This window comes from Melanotaenia boesemani, chromosome 3 (genome assembly GCF_017639745.1).
Source record: "Melanotaenia boesemani isolate fMelBoe1 chromosome 3, fMelBoe1.pri, whole genome shotgun sequence".
Classification (NCBI taxonomy): Eukaryota; Metazoa; Chordata; class Actinopteri; order Atheriniformes; family Melanotaeniidae; genus Melanotaenia; species Melanotaenia boesemani.
Window position 1 is genome coordinate 18,737,669 of NC_055684.1, and position 18,502 is coordinate 18,756,170.

The 18,502-nt window shown below is 37.9% G+C and overlaps 2 protein-coding genes across 11 annotated transcripts in view; both read left to right on the forward strand.

Annotated features, from left to right (window-relative positions):
• Positions 1–2,373: 2,373 nt before the first annotated feature.
• On the forward strand, positions 2,374–16,579 carry ece1 (endothelin converting enzyme 1). The gene is made up of 18 exons (XM_041981267.1): positions 2,374–2,959; positions 5,464–5,602; positions 7,069–7,281; positions 7,433–7,557; positions 7,678–7,824; positions 8,061–8,126; positions 8,435–8,623; positions 8,829–8,971; positions 9,192–9,306; positions 12,019–12,129; positions 12,216–12,314; positions 12,484–12,561; positions 12,663–12,766; positions 13,100–13,210; positions 13,806–13,873; positions 14,012–14,202; positions 14,826–14,921; positions 15,733–16,579. Exons 1-18 carry the CDS (start codon positions 2,831–2,833, stop codon positions 15,907–15,909), a joined length of 2,301 nt encoding a protein of 766 aa, XP_041837201.1. The 5' UTR covers positions 2,374–2,830; the 3' UTR covers positions 15,910–16,579.
• Positions 16,580–17,137: 558 nt separating this feature from the next.
• eif4g3a (eukaryotic translation initiation factor 4 gamma, 3a) overlaps positions 17,138–18,502 on the forward strand; it is a 55,603-nt gene continuing 54,238 nt past the window's right edge. For 9 of the 10 annotated variants that reach the window (XM_041981256.1, XM_041981257.1, XM_041981258.1 and 6 more), the window contains exon 1: positions 17,138–17,728. In XM_041981256.1, the coding sequence (XP_041837190.1) occupies positions 17,565–17,728 (164 nt within the window). In that variant the 5' untranslated portion in view covers positions 17,138–17,564. Of the gene's footprint in view, positions 17,745–18,502 lie in introns of all 10 variants that reach the window. The other variant, XM_041981262.1, reaches the window with a different exon arrangement.

Consider the following 18,502-nt stretch of genomic DNA (forward strand, 5'->3'; position numbering starts at 1 on the left):
TCTCAGGAATGTGTGTGTGACGATAGCAATAAGGCTTGTGTCAGTGCTGTTTGTTGAGCTGCATTGTGACACAGCTAAGACCACATGATTAAGAGTTTTTTTTTAATCAGTGTTTTTTTTTAAGGATATCTTCAGGAGTAAATCAGTAAGTGCTCTTTGTTTTGTTTATTGGAGCTGCTACTGCCCTTTAATTAATTGTAGGTTAAACATTGATGGAACAAATGGGGAATGTGTGTCAAAAGAGGAAAAAAAAGACAAACAATGACCTCATTAGACATTTCCCTGATCACCATAGGTCATATGAAACCATTTATATAACTGAAAGTGTCCCAAAATTCTCGGTGTCCTCTTTCTCTGCCCTCTCTTCTCACCCTCCTTATCTCTGTATCTGTCAACACCCTCCTCCACCAGCTCGTTCATAAGCTGGCTGTGTGGCTTGGCTGGCCAGCTTCTGGGCATTTAAAACAGTTTATAAACATGCCAGCACAGGAAGGGTTTGGTCATATGTAGGTCTTCAACTGTTGTTTTAAGGTAAGATGATACAGTTCCCTCCTCTCTGTAAAACCAGTGTTGATCTGCAGCATCTATCTTGTCTGATAGAAAACAAGATTTAACAAGAATTTCTGCTCCTGGTTTGCCTGGAATTCCTCTGGATGTTTGTGGTGGGAACACCATGGTTTTATTCTGTGGCATGTTTATGTGAAACAAGTGGGAAATAAAATAAAGCAAGGATCTGGGAATGGATTACCTCCTAGCTGTGTTTATGAGAAAATCGGGTTTGTATAAATTATATAAACATTCATGTACAGTCATGGGCTTCTCTTGTGTTTGAAGGTTAATGTGGGCAGAAAAAAAGCCAGAACATGAGGGTCTTTGAATCACACAGCGCATGTGACGTTAAACATGTTGAATTTCAGCCAGAAATATAGTCTCTTTAGTCAGAGACACCTCTGTGTTTTGTCTTGTTCAGGAAATTACCAACTAGTCTGGAATGAGTCTTGTGTCTGTGATGCAGACTGGGGGCCAGTCATCACCCTCTTGACAGTGCTGGTATTGTCACATAAGGAAATTAGATGTAAATGTGCCCCTTTAATATCTCACATAGGTTGTCTGTTTATTAAAATAGTCAGCAAACCAGAGATGTGTCCATAATGTTGAGCCCTTGTTTATTACTGTTCTAATTATATAATTTATTATCATAAGAAAGTATGGGTATGTTAATTAACAAGAAATATGGTTAATAATAGTGAATATTTATCTAGATATAACTGATGAGAATAAATCTTCTAAAGCTTTAACAGTCAACAACTTCCTGAAAGCTGTTGAGTAACAGTCTCTGTATTCAGTGGTCTGTTTATGAACTATTAAGTGGCAGGAAGCTCCTTCTTAGCTTTGGAAATAGTCATTTGTTTCTAAACTGGATTGTATTGTCTACTGTCTATTGTCCATGAAAAAATGCAGCCACCAAATATGGAAGATTATCAAGGTTTAGATTATGATAATAAAGATAACCCTGTAAATATGTTAGGTTTTGGATAAAAGTGGCAAAAGCTCAAACCCCCCCCCAAAAAAACAAAACATTTTTTAAAATGACTGATTTGCAGCAAACTTTGGTTTGATGTAACATTTTATTTTTCACTGAAGTCCAACTCTGTATCTGACTTCTCGGACCACTTCTCTTTCTTTTAGAGCAGTTACAGTCATACCTTTGAGACATTGACTGATTAACTTGTTAATAAATCGTACACTGAAGTTCACTAAAATAACAACAGATCATTAAGTGTAGCTTTGCTTTGCAATCGATGTGTCTTAAGTTATATTCTTCAGCTGAAACATTTCGCCGGTCGACTATTGTTGGTGTTTAACTTAAGTAAATGGAAGCAATGATGTCTGCACAAGTGTTTGGTTTCAGGATATTCTGATAAACTTAAACTTTTTCTTTATCTTTGACCTGTGTGCTTGCTGTCATATTAACTCAGTAGAACCTAAAAACTCTGTTTTTATTTTTCTCTTGCGTGCATGTTTCAAATACTTTTCAAACCACCAATATTCTAGGAAAGTATTACCATTTTGGGTGAAGGGTGAAACAGAAGAGGAACTTGTCATGTCTATCAGGTAACAGTTACCACAAAAAGCTTCCAAAACTTGTAGTAGGAGGAGGGGGATCCTTTTTTTCTGCTCGCTCCTTGCTTTGTGCTCCTCCCCTAAGTGCATTGTGTCCTATAGAAAGGGCACTGGGTGTGAACTACAACTGTGAGATCCCCTCCCCAAATCTAAGTGAAACCACATTGGAGAATGTGCTTCAACAATGACACACACACACATACACGCATAGTATCACACAATCACTTCTGCACACTCAGTCTCAGTCGTGTAAATCGCTCAAGTCAGAGCTCCTTCCTGTTTTTCACTAGTTCCGTCTTCTCGTGCCGTGTTTGCATAAACTGGGCTGAATAGGAAGTCCAGGAAGAAAAAGGGAGAGAGAGAACCAACAAGGAGATTTTTCACCAGAACTTACGGGAGGAGGTTTTTGTAGGACTTGTTAGGTTTGCCCCTGTGTGTTAACAGCCTGAAGCCATGGGGGCTGTGAGAGGTGTTGATAGGGTTGAAAGGAGCAACAAAGTGCTTTCAAAGCAGAAGACTGAGTATTCTTTCTAAAGTGAGGCTTGCGTATGAATAAAATAACTATCTAGAAAATACAGATTCCACCTGATGGATTTTAAAGGGCAATCCTGCTCTGAAGCTTCAGAGACTGCTAGAGAATAGTCAGCACACATAAAAACTACCCTCTTGCACAAGTTACAAGGAGAAGGTAGGGGCTAGAAGGAACATGGAAGCACTGAGAGAGTCATTCCTTCACTTGACTTTTCAGATGTCAACATATAAGAGAGCCACGCTGGATGAAGAAGATCTGGTGGACTCCACCAGTGATGATGTCTACCAGTCTTCACCCATGCAGGTAGATACACACCCTGTGTTGAAAATACATTAATGGAATGCTGTCAGTACTGTATTGTTATGCACCGTGCAAACTTTGCATCTTAAAACTTCCACTAATGTTCTATATCATAGATTAACATTACAACTTGAGAATGGGATCAGAGGTCCAGCTAAATATCAAAAACTGCTCCTGTAAATGAATAGTTCCAGCATGGATGTGTATAATTTGTGGACTGTAAGGTGTCTGATATGATATGATTTAACTGTAGACAAGGATTAATATGTCCATATATGGAGACCTTAGAAAAAAGTCAAGGTTCAAAGTAAATTTTTCCAAATGTCGCTTGAAAAGAACAAAACTTGTGATTTAGGTCCAGTAGTGTACGATAAAGAGACAGTAAAGTGATTTATTGTGTATTACACGAGTCCAACCTATCAAAACCGAGTCGTCAAGATGCACTTTGAGGTTTGTGATCAGTATAACTACTACTACTACAGACGTTTAATGATGTGTAGTTTGGAGACGATGTATGCATAAAAGAAGAACGTTTTATATAAAGAAAACTCTGAGATTGTATATGTTTCAAAGTACATGTTGTGGTCAAAATAGCAATGTCTGAGTTGTCAATACTTCAGAATATTTGTATGAAACTTGCACAATTAAAGGACCCCAAATTTATTCTAAAGCTATGGTTTGTTGAAGCACATCACTTTCACCTTTTTCCCCAAAGCGACCCTTTTGTCTTTGCAGGCACATATTCAAATACTTTTTACAGAGGAATTCAGTGGCTCTTTCTTTACTAAATCCACATGTAATTGATGAATGTATTATTACAGAAATGATCTAAAGAGGAAAATATCTGTTCCATGCTCATGTCTTTATACTGTTTGTTTAAATCTGTAATTCATTCTTAATTCTGATTTTTTATTTGACTAGAATTGTATTGTAAGATCTAAAGCAATGCTTGGATTAATTCGATTTCTATGTTTTAGTTGTTTTCAGGCTGAATAAATGTAACTCTAACAAACTATTAGACATTACTGATAGAAAGTACTAAAGTGTTGGTAGAAATGTAGTTCTGGTCCAAATCAACCTACAGTGGTGAGTTTCTTGGATTAGGAAGCCATTGTGGTTTTGGCAATTACTTTCATCACATTAAATTTTAATGTTGGAGCCTCATCTAAACTAATAGCTGTAAATCTGATCCTTAATCACACACTTTAGGCATAATTGACTTCCACCGCATGAATTTGAGGCCCAAACAGTTGTATTTATTTACAGTCAGGATACTAGAGGGGTAAATGTGCCAATTGAGGGGTTTGTTAGTGGCTCTTTGATTCAGTCCCGTATGAAATAAATTCCCAGGACAGATTTATAGAAAGCAGCACTCAGGAGGAGGAGGTTGTACTCGTGTAGGATTTGCTTTAAAAACCTAAATCACTCCATGGACTTTTTTCTCTACTTACAAATTCTTTCAAGATAATTTTCTCTGAAGCTTTGTGCATTTTTTTTCAAAACTACAGCACCTGTAAGTGGGTAGCTTTAGGTCTGTTTGTTGTGCTTGCTCAATATGACGGTCCATCATTTAAAAGTGCACCAACACAGCAGCTGATTTTTTTTATTAGAGTTATTAATGAGGCACAGGGTAATGGAAAACTGATTTGGAGAAATTTTGACAAATTAATTGGTAAGAATAATGAACAGAGAAAAACAGTAACTAAACTAAAAGGAATAGGATTTTGATCCAAGATGATAGCAAACATTTTTTTAAACTCAGCTGAGGAGTTGGCTCTAAGCTTTAAGCTATGCATCCCTATTGATGCAAAATCAATAACTTTTAGGATAAAGGAAATATCTACATCAACAGTGATACAAATCATAACATCCCTTAGGAACTCAAAAGCAAAATTAGCCCAAGGTGTGGATACCACATTTTTTAAATTACACAATGACACTCTCACTCAGCCAATTGCTCCTCTCATTAATCTTGCAATTAGACATGGTGCTTTCCCAAACATGTGGAAAGCAGCAGTTGTAACCTCTGTCTACAAGCTTGGTGATAAAACAACTGTATCAAACTAGAAACCCATCAGCATCTTAGCTATGGTGTCCAAAGTGGCTGAGGAATGGAAAGTGGAGCAGCTGACAGATGTACCTGAACTTAGGCCACACCTCCTCTACATCCAATGCAATTTGGTTTCCACAACAACCACTCCACAGAGACAGCTCTAAATCAAAACTAGATAAAAGTGGTGATGTAGGTGCAGTGTTCCTGGACCTTAAGAAGGCTTTCGATACAGCTAACCACCAGACATTTTAGCCAAGCCATTTACATTTTTATGTACATTATCCCTTTTGAATAAATATGGTTTTGTGGGATTATTATGTCTGGGGCAAAAGGAAAATGCCCTTCATGAGTCAGAGAACAATATATAAATTCTGCTATGCTGAAACACTTTCTATCAGTTGTCTTTGAACAGGTTGATGAATTGAAGTACTTTTTTGTGTTTTTGTGTGGGCAGGTGACTCTTCTGCAGGGCCGGAGTGCAACATGTTGGTCAGACAAAACAGAGAGAGAGAGGAGGCTGCTGTTCCTAGTTTGTGCCCTGTCAGTCGCCTTCTTTGTATCACTAATATCTGCCGGAGTTTTCTATAAACAAGGTGTGTTCGAGGGTTTTTTTTTTTTTTTTTTACATTCAATGCTTAAAAGACTCCAATCTGTTTCACCCTAATGTCTGTCCATTTTATTTGAAGTTAATTAGTTTCTCATTCTTTCCAGTTCAATGTTGGAAAGAATGAGAAACATGTAAAAACAAAATCCTCCTATAAGCATCTCTGAAGCTAAGAAATCGCCATATTTTTTTCTCTTTAGCTTTGTTTAATCAAAGCTGAAATGTAAAAACTCCAATTTACAATTTTATTAGGGGTTATGTGCTTAAAAAGTCATTGTGTATTCTTTCAGCCACACATTTACCCTGACAGACATGGACAGAAATATTCCTTCATCTGTCCCTCTACTCCCACAAAACTATTCTTTAAATGCAAATCTGAACCAATACTCTTTGTAGTATGTTACAGAAGACAAGCCAGTAAAAAAGGGAAAGTTTTTTTTAATTTAAACTGACTTACAGCATTACAGCCTAACTTCATGTTTATCAAAATGACAAATAATGCTATGCATTCTTATATAATATATATTGTTCATTCAGCTTTTAGCTGAAGCCACACCATCTTTTTAAAAACAGACCTTAATCTCTCCCTTGAGTTTGTTCATTATGGAAAAAGGCTTGTGGATTTACTATCATATCCTGGCTGCTTCTCATCAGAGTTTGTTTCCTCAATTTTACCATGGGAAACAGAATACCACTTCCTCCCATTCTGCATCGCATGTCAGATCACACTTTGAAATAATAAAAGGAACAAGGATGAAATCTCCTCTGGGAAATATTAACCTCCTCACCGCTCATAACCTTGTCTCTGTGTCTGTCTTATACCTTATATGGACAGACGGTGAAGGTCAACTGTTAGTATTGGACCTGTTTTTCTTTCGTGTAATGAGTAATACTTTCACATTTCTAAACACTGAAAGTTTTCTCATGTTGTGTTATTTTAACGTGCTTCATGTTTAGACTTAAAAAAGTAACATGCTTTATCACTACTTCAGCAGCTTCCTCTTGATGTTATTTAAGAAAGTTTAACACACACATAGATTTGTGGGGAAAAACATATTTAACAGCCAGTCATATGCTGTAAATGCAAAGTGATTTCTTGTTTTTGTCAATCACAAAACAATTAATTGATGCCATCTACAGTCTGTCTTCCTCGTGTGCTAATTGTCTTCCTATTAATTAGACAATCACATAATCAGTTGGTGATAGTTAACTTGCCCCCTGGCAACTATTTTTCGTTTTGTTTTTTTTTACAGGAACAAGTATTCCCTCCAGGTTGTGTATCTTGGCTTACAAAATGATAGTTTCCAGATGCTCAGAAAACCCTCATGCATATTTGTCTTACCAGGAAATATTTTCAACCTCTCCACTCTGGTTGTCTTTCTCACTAACTGTTACAGCTGAAAGAGAAACATCTAAGAATTTAATGGGATTTTTCACTATATCTTTTTCTTTCAGCTCACCCCGGCTTGTGCCTCACAGAGCCATGCATTACCATGGCCAGCGCAGTCATGGGAGCCCTGGACAGATCCGTTGACCCCTGCCATGACTTCTACAATTTTGCTTGTGGAGGCTGGGTGAAGAACAACCCCCTCCCTGAGGGAAAGTCCCGCTGGGGTCCTTTCAGCAACCTGTGGGAGCACAACATGCTTGTAATGAAGCATTTATTAGGTGAATGCTTAATTTAAATACAGCTTAAAGTCCTTAGCTGCCTTTTGTCTGGGCAGACATGCATGGTGTCTTTTCCAGCACATTTTCCAAGGCAGTGGAAGCCAACTTCTTTTTTGTTGACATAACTTATCTAACATCTTTACTTGGGCAGAGAATACAACGATGAAAGGTTTGAGTGAAGCGGAGGAAAAGGCCCAGCGATATTATCAGGCTTGCATGAATGAGTCCAAAATTGAGGAATTGGGAGCAAAGCCTCTTCAGCAGCTAATCAGCCAGGTGTGGTTCTTTACAAGCAGTTACACATTAAACAAATTCATCATCTCATTTCCTCATTTTCAGTCGAGGAACTCATTTCCATGCTTCATTAAATGTCTGCTTTTCCTCTTTCTTTTTCAGATAGGAGGATGGGCTCTGACTGAACCCTGGGACAAGGACAATTTCCAAGAAGTTCTACGAACAGTGTCAGCCAGCTTACACACGTCGCCTTTCTTCACTGTGTTTGTTAGCACAGACTCCAAGAACTCCAACAGTAATGTCATTCAGGTATAAAGAATTTTATAAAAATAATAATAATACTATATATTTAAATCTCATGAGGCACTTTTTCATTGCTTTGCGGGGTGTCATGAGACAGTAACGAATTGCAGTGATATGATCTTTGAGAAGATCTCTGCTTTTACCCTCTATGCTGGCAGCACAGGAAGAAAAACAAAATGTTGTTTGTGAGTGCTGAAGTGGAGATTGTACAGAAAGTCATAGGATGTTTCTTTTGGCTGTAGGTGGATCAGTCAAGCCTGGGATTACCATCACGGGATTACTACCTCAACAAAACAGCAAATGAAAAGGTATTGCGAGCAGGTCATTTATAGCAGTAAAGTTATTTTTCATTAGTTAACCTGAAAATGTGCAAAAAGTATTTTCATTTCAGTTAGAGTGTAAACATACCCAAAGGCACCAAGCATGTCAGCAAAGTGAGCCCAGAAATAATAAATATATGTTTCAGCTTTAGGGGATAAGCTCTATGTAGTAGCCAGTAGTTGCATACTTTGGGATTACTTTCCTAATTTAATTTAATCACATCCACACACACGTCTTCACAGCCACTCCACCTCAAACTCATTGTACTGCTGTGCTGTTCACATGGCCTTTGCAGTATCTCACCGCATACCTTAACTTCCTCGTGGAGTTAGGGGTTCTCCTGGGTGGCTCAGAAGAGACGTCTCGGACGCTGATGGAAGAGATTGTAGACTTTGAAACCACCCTGGCCAACATCACAGTCCCTCAGGAGGAGAGAAGAGATGAGGAGCTTATTTATCATAAGATAGAAGCCAAGGACCTAAAAGTGAGTGTCACCTGATGTGTTGTCAACTAAAACCATATACAATATTTTAAAAAGCTTCCTCTAAAGCATGATGGGTATATTGTTGTAGTAAAGAAAGTGATAAAGTGAAAATGCTAAAAAAAAGAATGCCAACATGAATATAAATCTTTAAGATGTGAAACTTGAAATGTTTATTTTTGTAAAGTTTAATCTTTTGCTGTTGCAGGATTTGGCTCCTGCAGTGGACTGGATGCCGTATCTCACAGAAGTGTTTGAGCCTGTGCCACTTAACGAATCAGAGCCTGTGGTTGTTTACGCCAAAGAATACCTCCAGAAAGTTTCTGACCTCATTGCTAAAACAAATAAAAGGTGAGATACTCAGTCATTTGAAGTAGTTTTTCAGTAATGTTTCAAAGACAGGTTGCATGCTGCTACAATACTGCAACTATGTAAATATCCTAATAAACTTTACATGCTTTACACTGTTTGCATCAAATATGTGAGTACGAATCTTAATGAAAGGCACAATCATATTGATTCAGTCAGTACTGATAAGATTACAAATGAGTCTCGTGTTTTTTATTTGCAGCCTACTCAACAACTACATGATAATGAAGGTGGTTAGAAAGATGGTTTCTGTTTTAGACCAAACGTTCCAGGATGCAGAGCAACGCTTCCTTGAGGTCATGTATGGAACCAAAAAGGTAAGAAATGGACACTGATCAGCACAATGCAAATAGATCTGGATATAGAGTTAGAATTAAGGAGATAGAAGGGGAAGAAATCAGAAATATAACCAACAAGTTTGACTGGATTGCAGGTTTTTTTTATCCATACAGTCTATTTTTTATCATGTCTCTGAACTGCATATAAGTATCTGAGGACCAGATTTACTAAACAAGGCAAATTAGCATGTTACCACAAGTTGTAAATTATACCTATAGAAGTTCTCAGTTGTGGGGGAGACATCTGTAAACTGTAATGATCTGCAAACACAGTCAAAACAAGCTGATTTCATTATTGACCAAAGAGGTTTACCAGGACTAGGACAGTGGTGTGAACAAACAGAGCTGCTGATGATCAGGAAACTGTAATTTGCTAAAATCACAGGTGCAACATGTTTTTTATGTTACCACAAAGACCATATAAGCATTTTACAATTAATTTAAATTGTTAAAGATGTTTTTATTTATCTTAGACTGTTGTCTTTTTATGGTTCAAGATTGGACAGTAGATAAGTGAGGAATAGTCATTAGGGCTTTTCATTTCATCAAATAATTCTTATATGGAAAACCTTTTAGTCTTCCCTAACTGCCATCAATCACCTTAGTCTATTATTCACCTCTGGGACATTGTAAACAGTTATTACTCACAAAATGAAGGCATGTAGATGTAAACCTGTCAGTCTACACAGCCTCCTCATTGTTCAGTTATGTTATCTTCTTCTTCATTGGGGACAGTACTTTTGCAAATTTGGAAAATTCCACATCAGCTACATTAATTATGATGTATCTATTAAAAGGAAACAAACAAACTAAACTAAAAATGATTGCATATGGTATAGGTTCAACAGGTGTAGCATGACAGAGTTAATGTGGGGTGCAAAACAATAGTAAATCTGCCCCTATATAGCTGTTCTGCAAATAAATATTCAATAAATTGTTACAAGGCAAACAGAAAATGAGAATAACCAGGAAACATTAAATTATCCCAATGGGCAAAGTATGTGTGGGATTTTCTTTGTTTTTTTTTTTTGTTTGTTTGTTTTTTGTTTTTGTTTTTTTTGGGAGTAGGATGCATGCTAGCAGTGGATCTGGCCCACAACCAAACAGCTGAGTTAAGAGAGCTCTTCTCTTGACCCTGTGTTCTTGTGTTTGGCACAGTGTTCATTTTCACTGAGCGCAGATAAATGCAGAGAAGCAGAATTTATCCTTGAGATATAGCAACTGCAGATAAAGTTTTAAATAAAGACATGCAAACATAAATGCATGTGTGAATGACACTTCAGCCAGTCGTACTTCCTTCATAGTGAATAATTGTTTAACTACGAGGGCTCCAGTGACCCCAGCTCTTATCTAAGCAAGATCCTGTTCCCACTGTCTTGTTTCCACTGGGGTCAAGCTGTAATAACAAACCAGAAGTTTCTTTGTGTGTCTCTGTGTCTCTGTTTTATGTTTGAGTGCAGCTGTGACTCTCTAGGTGTGTGTCTAGTAGATTGTACAGCTCTGCTTGCTTAGAACTCTCCTCATTTCCTATGACCTTGTTCCTTTTTACATACTTACACTTGCAGCTCCATTTGTCCTTCCTCTTGCCTGATTTTTGCATTTTTCATACAGGGCCTGTTTTTTATCTGTTGTTAGTGTATATGTTCATTAAATGATGGATTCAGTAAATATTAGAAAATCTCTGTATCTAGAGAAATAACTTTTCTTTTTTAAACATTATTAGATATACTTTATAACCTACTTTACTAAGGACAGGACTGAACAATAGCTCAGGACTGTGTAAAAGTCTCCTTTGCGAACAAGAATATGACTCTTGAAACCCCTGCCTTATGCTTTTCATTTCCACTTTGTGTTCAAATTGGCTCACTTAAGCCACTTCAGTTCTGACTGTAGACAAGCTATAAATTTACATGAGAGTCTGTCTAATGCATAATATCCGGTTTCATAGATAGAATGTGTTGTCTCTAGTTTATTGAAAGAAACCATATATTCACTGAAAGCCTGAGAGCAAACAGAAAGAGGACGAAGAAAAGTATGCATCAAAACTATTATCTAGGAGTAAATGAGAAAGATTCCCCCCAGTAATGAACTGCTAAGTGAATACTCACAAACCCAATGAGGATAAGGAGAAGAAGGACTAAAAATCATGGAAAACTAAACCATTCCACAGTATGTACCACCGACAATCTGAGGAAGCAGCAGATATCTAAAAGTCCTGCCAGGAAAAGATTGTGCTGATACAGTATCGAACTGGCTTCTTAAAAATACATTTTGTAAAGGAAAACAAGTAACACCCCTCCAGAAGGAATTGAATCCATAGCTGCTCTTTACTTTAGAAAGAAATCCATCTGTTCTAGTTTTACTTGCACACATTGTATACAGAGCAGGATGACACATGTCACAATTGTCTGTTAGTGCAAAGAGCAGACTTTTTAGGAACATCTTCCTTTGCATGCTATAGTTTCACGGCTGTTCTCTTCAGCCACACAAGTAGCCCAAAGCTAAGAACACTTCACATTTATCTGGTTTAGTCTCACTACATCTATCAAATGTGGGAAGTGGCCACTTGAAACAAGAAGAAATACTTTGAACATAACCCAACACACTTGAAAACATACGTCCTACTGCAATGTAACAGTAAATTAATATTACAACCTTTTCTCAAGGAGTTGTGGTGTGTTGTTTTTGTAGAGCTGTACTCCACGTTGGAAATTGTGTGTCAGCGACACAGACAGCGCCCTGGGTTTCGCTCTTGGCGCCATGTTTGTCAAAGCCACCTTTGCTGAGGACAGCAAAGCCATTGTGAGTGTCTCAAGATCCTTCCCACACAAAAACTTTTCTTGTTGTGTGAGATGATTTGATTTTAACTTATCCCTTCTGTGCTCCAGGCTGAGGAGATGGTTGGAGAAATTAAATGGGCATTTGAGGATAGTTTAAAGTACGTGAGCTGGATGGACTCAGAAACCAAAAAAGCAGCAAAAGAAAAGGTGGGTTAAAAAAATGTTGCATGTTTTTCCCTGTTAAATCCTCCTACTAATGCTCCACAGACAGTTATAAAAACAGTTTTTATTGCTGGAAGCAGCAGTGAAAGACAGCACTGCCACCTGGTGTGAAATTTTATCTTTTACAGTTTTTACCTCTTTCCACCTTTCACAGGCAGATGCTATATACAACATGGTTGGCTATCCAGAATTTATCATGAATGCCACAAAACTGGACAAAGTGTTTAATGATGTAGGTAAATAAGGGACTGCTGTTGTTTATTTAACACATAGTTTCATTTGCCTCGCTCAAACAGTGAACTTTCTCATTGCTTTTGGTTGTCTCTCTTTTAGTTTGTGGTGGTGTCAGAACTTTACTTCCAGAATGTCATGCAGTACTACAACTTCTCAGCCAGAGTGACTGCAGACCAGCTGAGGAAAACCCCCAACAGAAACCAGTGAGTTGCTCCTCGCTGCCTCTTCTCTCAGATTAGATGGCATGCTTCGATAGGAACACATTCCCATTGCACTGACTCAGCGGAATCTTCTGCCATCCACAAACGTTCCCAGGCAACCAGCTTCTCTCCACTGAACTGATCCTTGTCGCTAATTAGGCAGTGGGGGATGGGGTTAGATGAGCATTCCCATGCCCTCCAAGCTGATCTGTAGTCAGCCTGGTGTGTGCAAGTTGTGTAGCTAATCAGTGTTCTCATTTTGTAGTGACCTTGAAGTTAGCAAGACATTTTGATTCTCTGCTCCTTGTTTTTTTTTTTTTTTTTTTTTTCTTTCAGGTGGAGCATGACCCCTCCAACTGTAAATGCGTATTACAACCCAACCAAGAACGAGATGGTTCTTCCAGCAGGAATCCTTCAAGCTCCGTTTTATAGTCGATCTTGGCCTAAGTATGTGTTCCACGTTAAGTGAATTTTAGCTGACTTCAGCAAACTCCAGTTGTGTTGTGCACCAGAATTAACATTTATTTTTGGATAAATAGCAGAATCACTGAGAAAATTACATTAAAAAACACAGTACACTGAAAAATGCCTGACAATATCCAGAGAAATTTCATTTCACAGCTTCTTTTGAACCAGTCAAGAGAGGAGTCATATGGTGTACAGACTTATTATATTTAATTTATACCTCTGAGGTGGATATGTCTTTTATTCATTCAGTTTGAATTTTTGAAGAGTTTAGAGATATGAGCAGAGATTCAGAAGTAGAAAAATAGGAAGGTTATTGCTTATATAGATATTAATCACTTTAGTAAAGTCACACTTTGGCTTTTATACAGTTAAACTAATGACACTTTAATTAAAAACTTTTTAGCTTCAGCCTGTCTTTTTCATACGATTGTTAGAAGGTTACCAGCTTGATGAATATCTGAAAATAAATTTAAAAAATTGCTTTAACAAATTTCCTAGCTGTTATAAAAAGCTGTTCTTAGCAGATTTTTTGCAGATATACTTATATATTGTAAAATGCATATGTTTTTTTCAGAGCTCTTAACTTTGGTGGCATTGGCGTGGTCATGGGCCATGAACTCACTCATGCTTTTGATGACCAAGGTTGGTAAATAAACTGAAATCTCTAAGGTTATTTATAGTTTAGTAAGAAAAAATAATAAATTTTTACTTTTGAATTTTTGAATAAAGAGTTAATGGAAGCATAAGTTGGCAGACTAATCTGTAATATTTCATTCAAAGGGAGGGAATACGACAAGGACGGAAACTTGCGCCCCTGGTGGAAAAACTCCTCTGTGGAGGCCTTCAAGCAGCAGGCCCAGTGCATGGTGGAGCAGTATGGCAATTACAGCATCAACCAGGAGCCTCTGAATGGAAGACACACACTGGGAGAAAACATTGCTGACAATGGTGGACTAAAGGCTGCTTACAAGGTCTGATGTCAGACAGGAAGTGTCATTTGCCTTCTATTTCACTTTCATAACTTGGAGAAAAAAATGTTCTACTAACAAGCTACACTGAAAAACTAGAATAGAATAGAACTTCATTTGTCATTGCAACAAAAGTGCAACGACAAAAATCTGGTTCAGGTTTGCATTAGTATGGAAAATGTGGACATTTGCTATATTTTAGTCAGATTCTCTGTTTAATAAGGTCAGATAACTGTAACATTACCCTGGGATTAATCTCCTGTGTTAGTTTATTGTGGCTGTTGTGGGTCATGTCCATTAATCTGTATTGGAAAAAGTAGGTTGTCTAGTTTACAGTGAAGCTTGGATATGTAACAGGTGGTTATGAGTGGCCTTGTCAGCCTCTGGTTACTTCCTTCTATGCACACATTCTTTCCGTGTAATGAAAGGTCAGAAGCTATGAAGCAGATGAGCAAGAAATATGGAACTAAAAGGGACCCAGCATTGAATAATACATTTTCCTCAACAAAATAACACCATCTTAAACCTGATCTCTTCTTCTCTTAGGTTTTGAATAGCTGTGTGGGTGTCTATGTGGAAATAACATTGATAGCATCTGTGTAACATGATCATTTGTTGCTTTGAAGGCTTATGTGAATTGGATCAAACAGAACGGTGAGGAAGCTACACTGCCTGCCCTGGGAATGACGAACCATCAGTTGTTTTTTGTGGGGTTTGCCCAGGTTTGTATTTAAAGTATATTCTATCCCCTGACTTGACTGAACTGTCTAAATACTTGTCCACACCAAAAACTATGTCGCCTTCAGATGTGCTTTAAGATATGAAAGTAAAAATTTTGGAATAATAACCATTTTTATTCCATCAAATTATATCTGCTCATTATCTAAGTATGCGCTTTACTCATTTTTTATTAAAGTGCAGGACACAAGATCTTTCTCACTTATACAACAAGCCCACTTTTAGTCTGTGTGGGCTGTAGGCTTCAAGTTTCAGTATAACACCTAGCCAAGTTTCATACCAGATTGGTTCTGAAGAAGTTGTCAACAGGTTATGTTTGTACACTGAAGTGTAAAAGCATGCACACAGAGATAAAATCTTGGTGGATAATTGGCAATGCTATGAAACTGTTGTTAAGAACAAGAGAGATTCAGGGTTAAGTATCACAACAAAATAAGTAAAGCATGAATGTTTTGGCAGGAATTTTTAAAACACTTTCCTCAACAACACACAGTTGCAACAAGCTGGGGCTTGAGTTCAGTTTTAATAAGCTCGCCTGCAGATGTACTTTGAGATATGAAAATAGTGAACGTGCACTAATAATTTTTGTCTGCTATGATATGACAACATATAGCAAAGGACCTGTGACCCTTTGATATCCTTGCCCAACCTCCAGTCATTTATTATTTATATATATATATATATATATAAAAGTTCTGATTAAAAAGTGAGCCCAGTTTTCAGACTCTTTTCTTCATTGATGTGGTAAATATGGAGGAAAACTGACTATTATTGTGTCGTTTTTTTCTGTTGCAGGTATGGTGCTCTGTCAGGACACCGGAGAGCTCACACGAGGGAGTAATCACAGATCCTCACAGTCCATCAAGATTTCGAGTCATTGGCACCATCTCCAATTCACATGAATTCTCAAAGCACTTTGGCTGCAAAGTGGATGCCCCCATGAACCCTAAACATAAGTGTGAGCTTTGGTGAAACATCTTTGCTCATTGATTTTCAGCGGGGAGTGAAATGAACATTGGGAGAAACGGCATAAGAATGACAAAGTCTCTCTGGACGGAAATGCAAGAACCACTGAAACCCTTAATACCTTTGCCACTTAATGCTTATCAGGCTTCTTATCAGGACAGAATGTGCCTGCATTGTGTGGAGGATTGCAATCTTCAGTGCTTTTCCACAAAAATTGTCGGTTTAGGAAGCAAAATCTATCAAGATCCTAAGTTACATGTACTTATGAATGTGGTTTTTCAACACTGGAAATCCAACTGAAAGTCTGAAAAGAAGAGGGGATTGCTAAAATTTTGCAAACTGCTTGTTCATCATATGATAAATAAGCAAAGTGTTGCTTCTTTTTTATTGTTACTTTCAACTGTGCTTGGATCTACTATGATTTATTGTATTTTATTTATAGTTATATTTTTATAAAGCAGTAAGGCAGGGACCTGGAGACCTGTTTGATCATCTGTTTTAATCCCACATTTTTGTCTTTGAACCACTTTAAAAAAAAAAAAAAAAAAAAATGATAAAATTTTGTCAAACTGTGTCATCATTCAGAAAATAAGCATAAGGTAAGTCATGATGTGCCATACCTGGCTTTACATGTAAAAGTAAAGTTATTTTGTATAGTAAAATCCATTTCAAAACATATTCGTCTGTTTAATGGTTTATTCAATTGTTCTAAGTCATTTCAACACAAACAAACACATCAGACTAGATTTAGAATAACCAGCGTCTCAGATTTTATTACTTATCTAATTACTGTAACCCAATTGGAAAAATGTGTGAATTAGCAGATGTGAAGCTACTCTCTGAACGGTAGATGGTGGTGGTGACACACGCTTATGTTAACTTCTACTGAACCTCAGATTGCCTACTGTGCTGTGCCAATGGCTGAGAAAATGACTGTATAGTCTATGATCATAAGGTATAATATTTATTATTCATTCATTTATTAATTTGTTTATTAAATTACATAAAACAAACAACTAATTTTATGTTATTTTATTTTCATAATGTAGCAGTCAAAATTAAATATTACCATATTCTCGATTTAAATCGTAGTAACTCAAATGATGACTTGAAATCGAAAAGAAAAAAAAATCTTGCCGTGCACATTTTGGTACGTGTGGCACGCTGTACCTGTGTTTCATTGAACGTTCGTTGATTAGCCGAGCGCTTCCGTAACTGCCCGAGAATTGCCGAATCATCTGTCCTGCCTGGACTGCTGAAAGCGGCCGCAACGCCATGTTGGCGAAGTCTCTCATCTCTGTGAGAAAAAAATGATAGAAAACATAATTGCCGAGAAGAAAAGGTAGATCGCCAAGGGAGGTCGAAGATCGCGGCGATTATTTCGTTTGAAAGAAACGAACCGAGCCGGATCCGCAGCGGTTCCGGACGGGCGAGGGAGGCTAAACCTCCCACCGTCCCCATGAATAGCACCGCTGATCCGAACAGCGACTTTCCATGAAAAAAGACGTTTGTGTTGCTATTCGAGCTTCGTTATCCCAGTTCGTTAAAGGGATTTGGGGCCTGCTTCAAGAATCTGCTATCCTAGCTCTATGAATGCAAGCTAAGCGTTGTTTGTATCCGTATTTATTAAGGTATTGTTTTTATTTGTTAATTTTTTTGCGATGAGTTTGCCACCGAAAGTGGTCCCTAAACCCGCCACTGTCGCAGTCAGCGGACCTGGAAGTGGCCCCTCTCCTTCAAGCCAACTGCGGGCTACCCTGACCTCCGTGTCTCTGCCGCCGGGAGCCCCAACAGCTCCTCAGCCTGGCGCTGTACCACCACCTCAGTATCCTTTCACATGGGTAACAGAAATTGCATTTGGTTATATGCATTTAACTCTTTCTTATGACAGCAACCCACAATGCAGCTGTATTGGTGAAAGAAAATAGAGGTTGGATGTGGGGATGATGGGTTCGTTTGGAGGGAGCTGGGAGGGGAGGGTACAATTAGCTAGCTAAGTGTGCTAACGTTAGCTAATCAAGCCGGTTGTCTAAGCTAACTGATGTCAGGTTATTTTTTTGGTCATTTGAAGCTACACATCACATTTACTTACACGTTGTTATTAAATATATCTGTCGTTACACTGTTATGTCATGTAAATTATAAATAAGGTGGTATATTTGGTATGGGAAAGCTCCATCACTGGCAAGCTATCGGGCTGTCCACACCGGTTACCGGCTTTGTTCAGTGCTGATTGTTGATTAGCAAGATGCTTTAGCCGAGTTAAAACACTGTTGCAGCTAAAGCTAAACTAATATTAGCATCTATGGCTAGCAAGTGCACAGGTCACTGTTAGCGTCGTAGAGTAAAGGAGCTTAATAAATTTTAAACATGAACTGTAGTTGTTTAATGCAAGTGAGCAAAGGTTGACTAGTACCAGACCTAGCCTTAGGAGATCGCACATTCTTTGACATTTCAACCAGCATTAGCTTTCGAGGAGGTGACATGATAAAGTGCACCCTGATAGGCCTGAACTCTTAATAACACAGTACATTTTTACATTTAGTGTGATTGTTATTTGTTATTTGGTTTTTTGAAATATTATTTGCTGGCGAACGTT

Excerpts from the sequence above, each read along its gene's own strand:
- ece1 (XM_041981267.1), top strand. The coding sequence starts at position 2,831 with ATGGAAGCACTGAGAGAGTCATTCCTTCACTTGACTTTTCAGATGTCA. Across the intron at positions 12,130-12,215 it reads CTGAGGACAGCAAAGCCATT|GCTGAGGAGATGGTTGGAGA; the intron begins GTGAGTGTCTCA and ends TCTGTGCTCCAG. Across the intron at positions 14,922-15,732 it reads TTTTTGTGGGGTTTGCCCAG|GTATGGTGCTCTGTCAGGAC; the intron begins GTTTGTATTTAA and ends TTTCTGTTGCAG.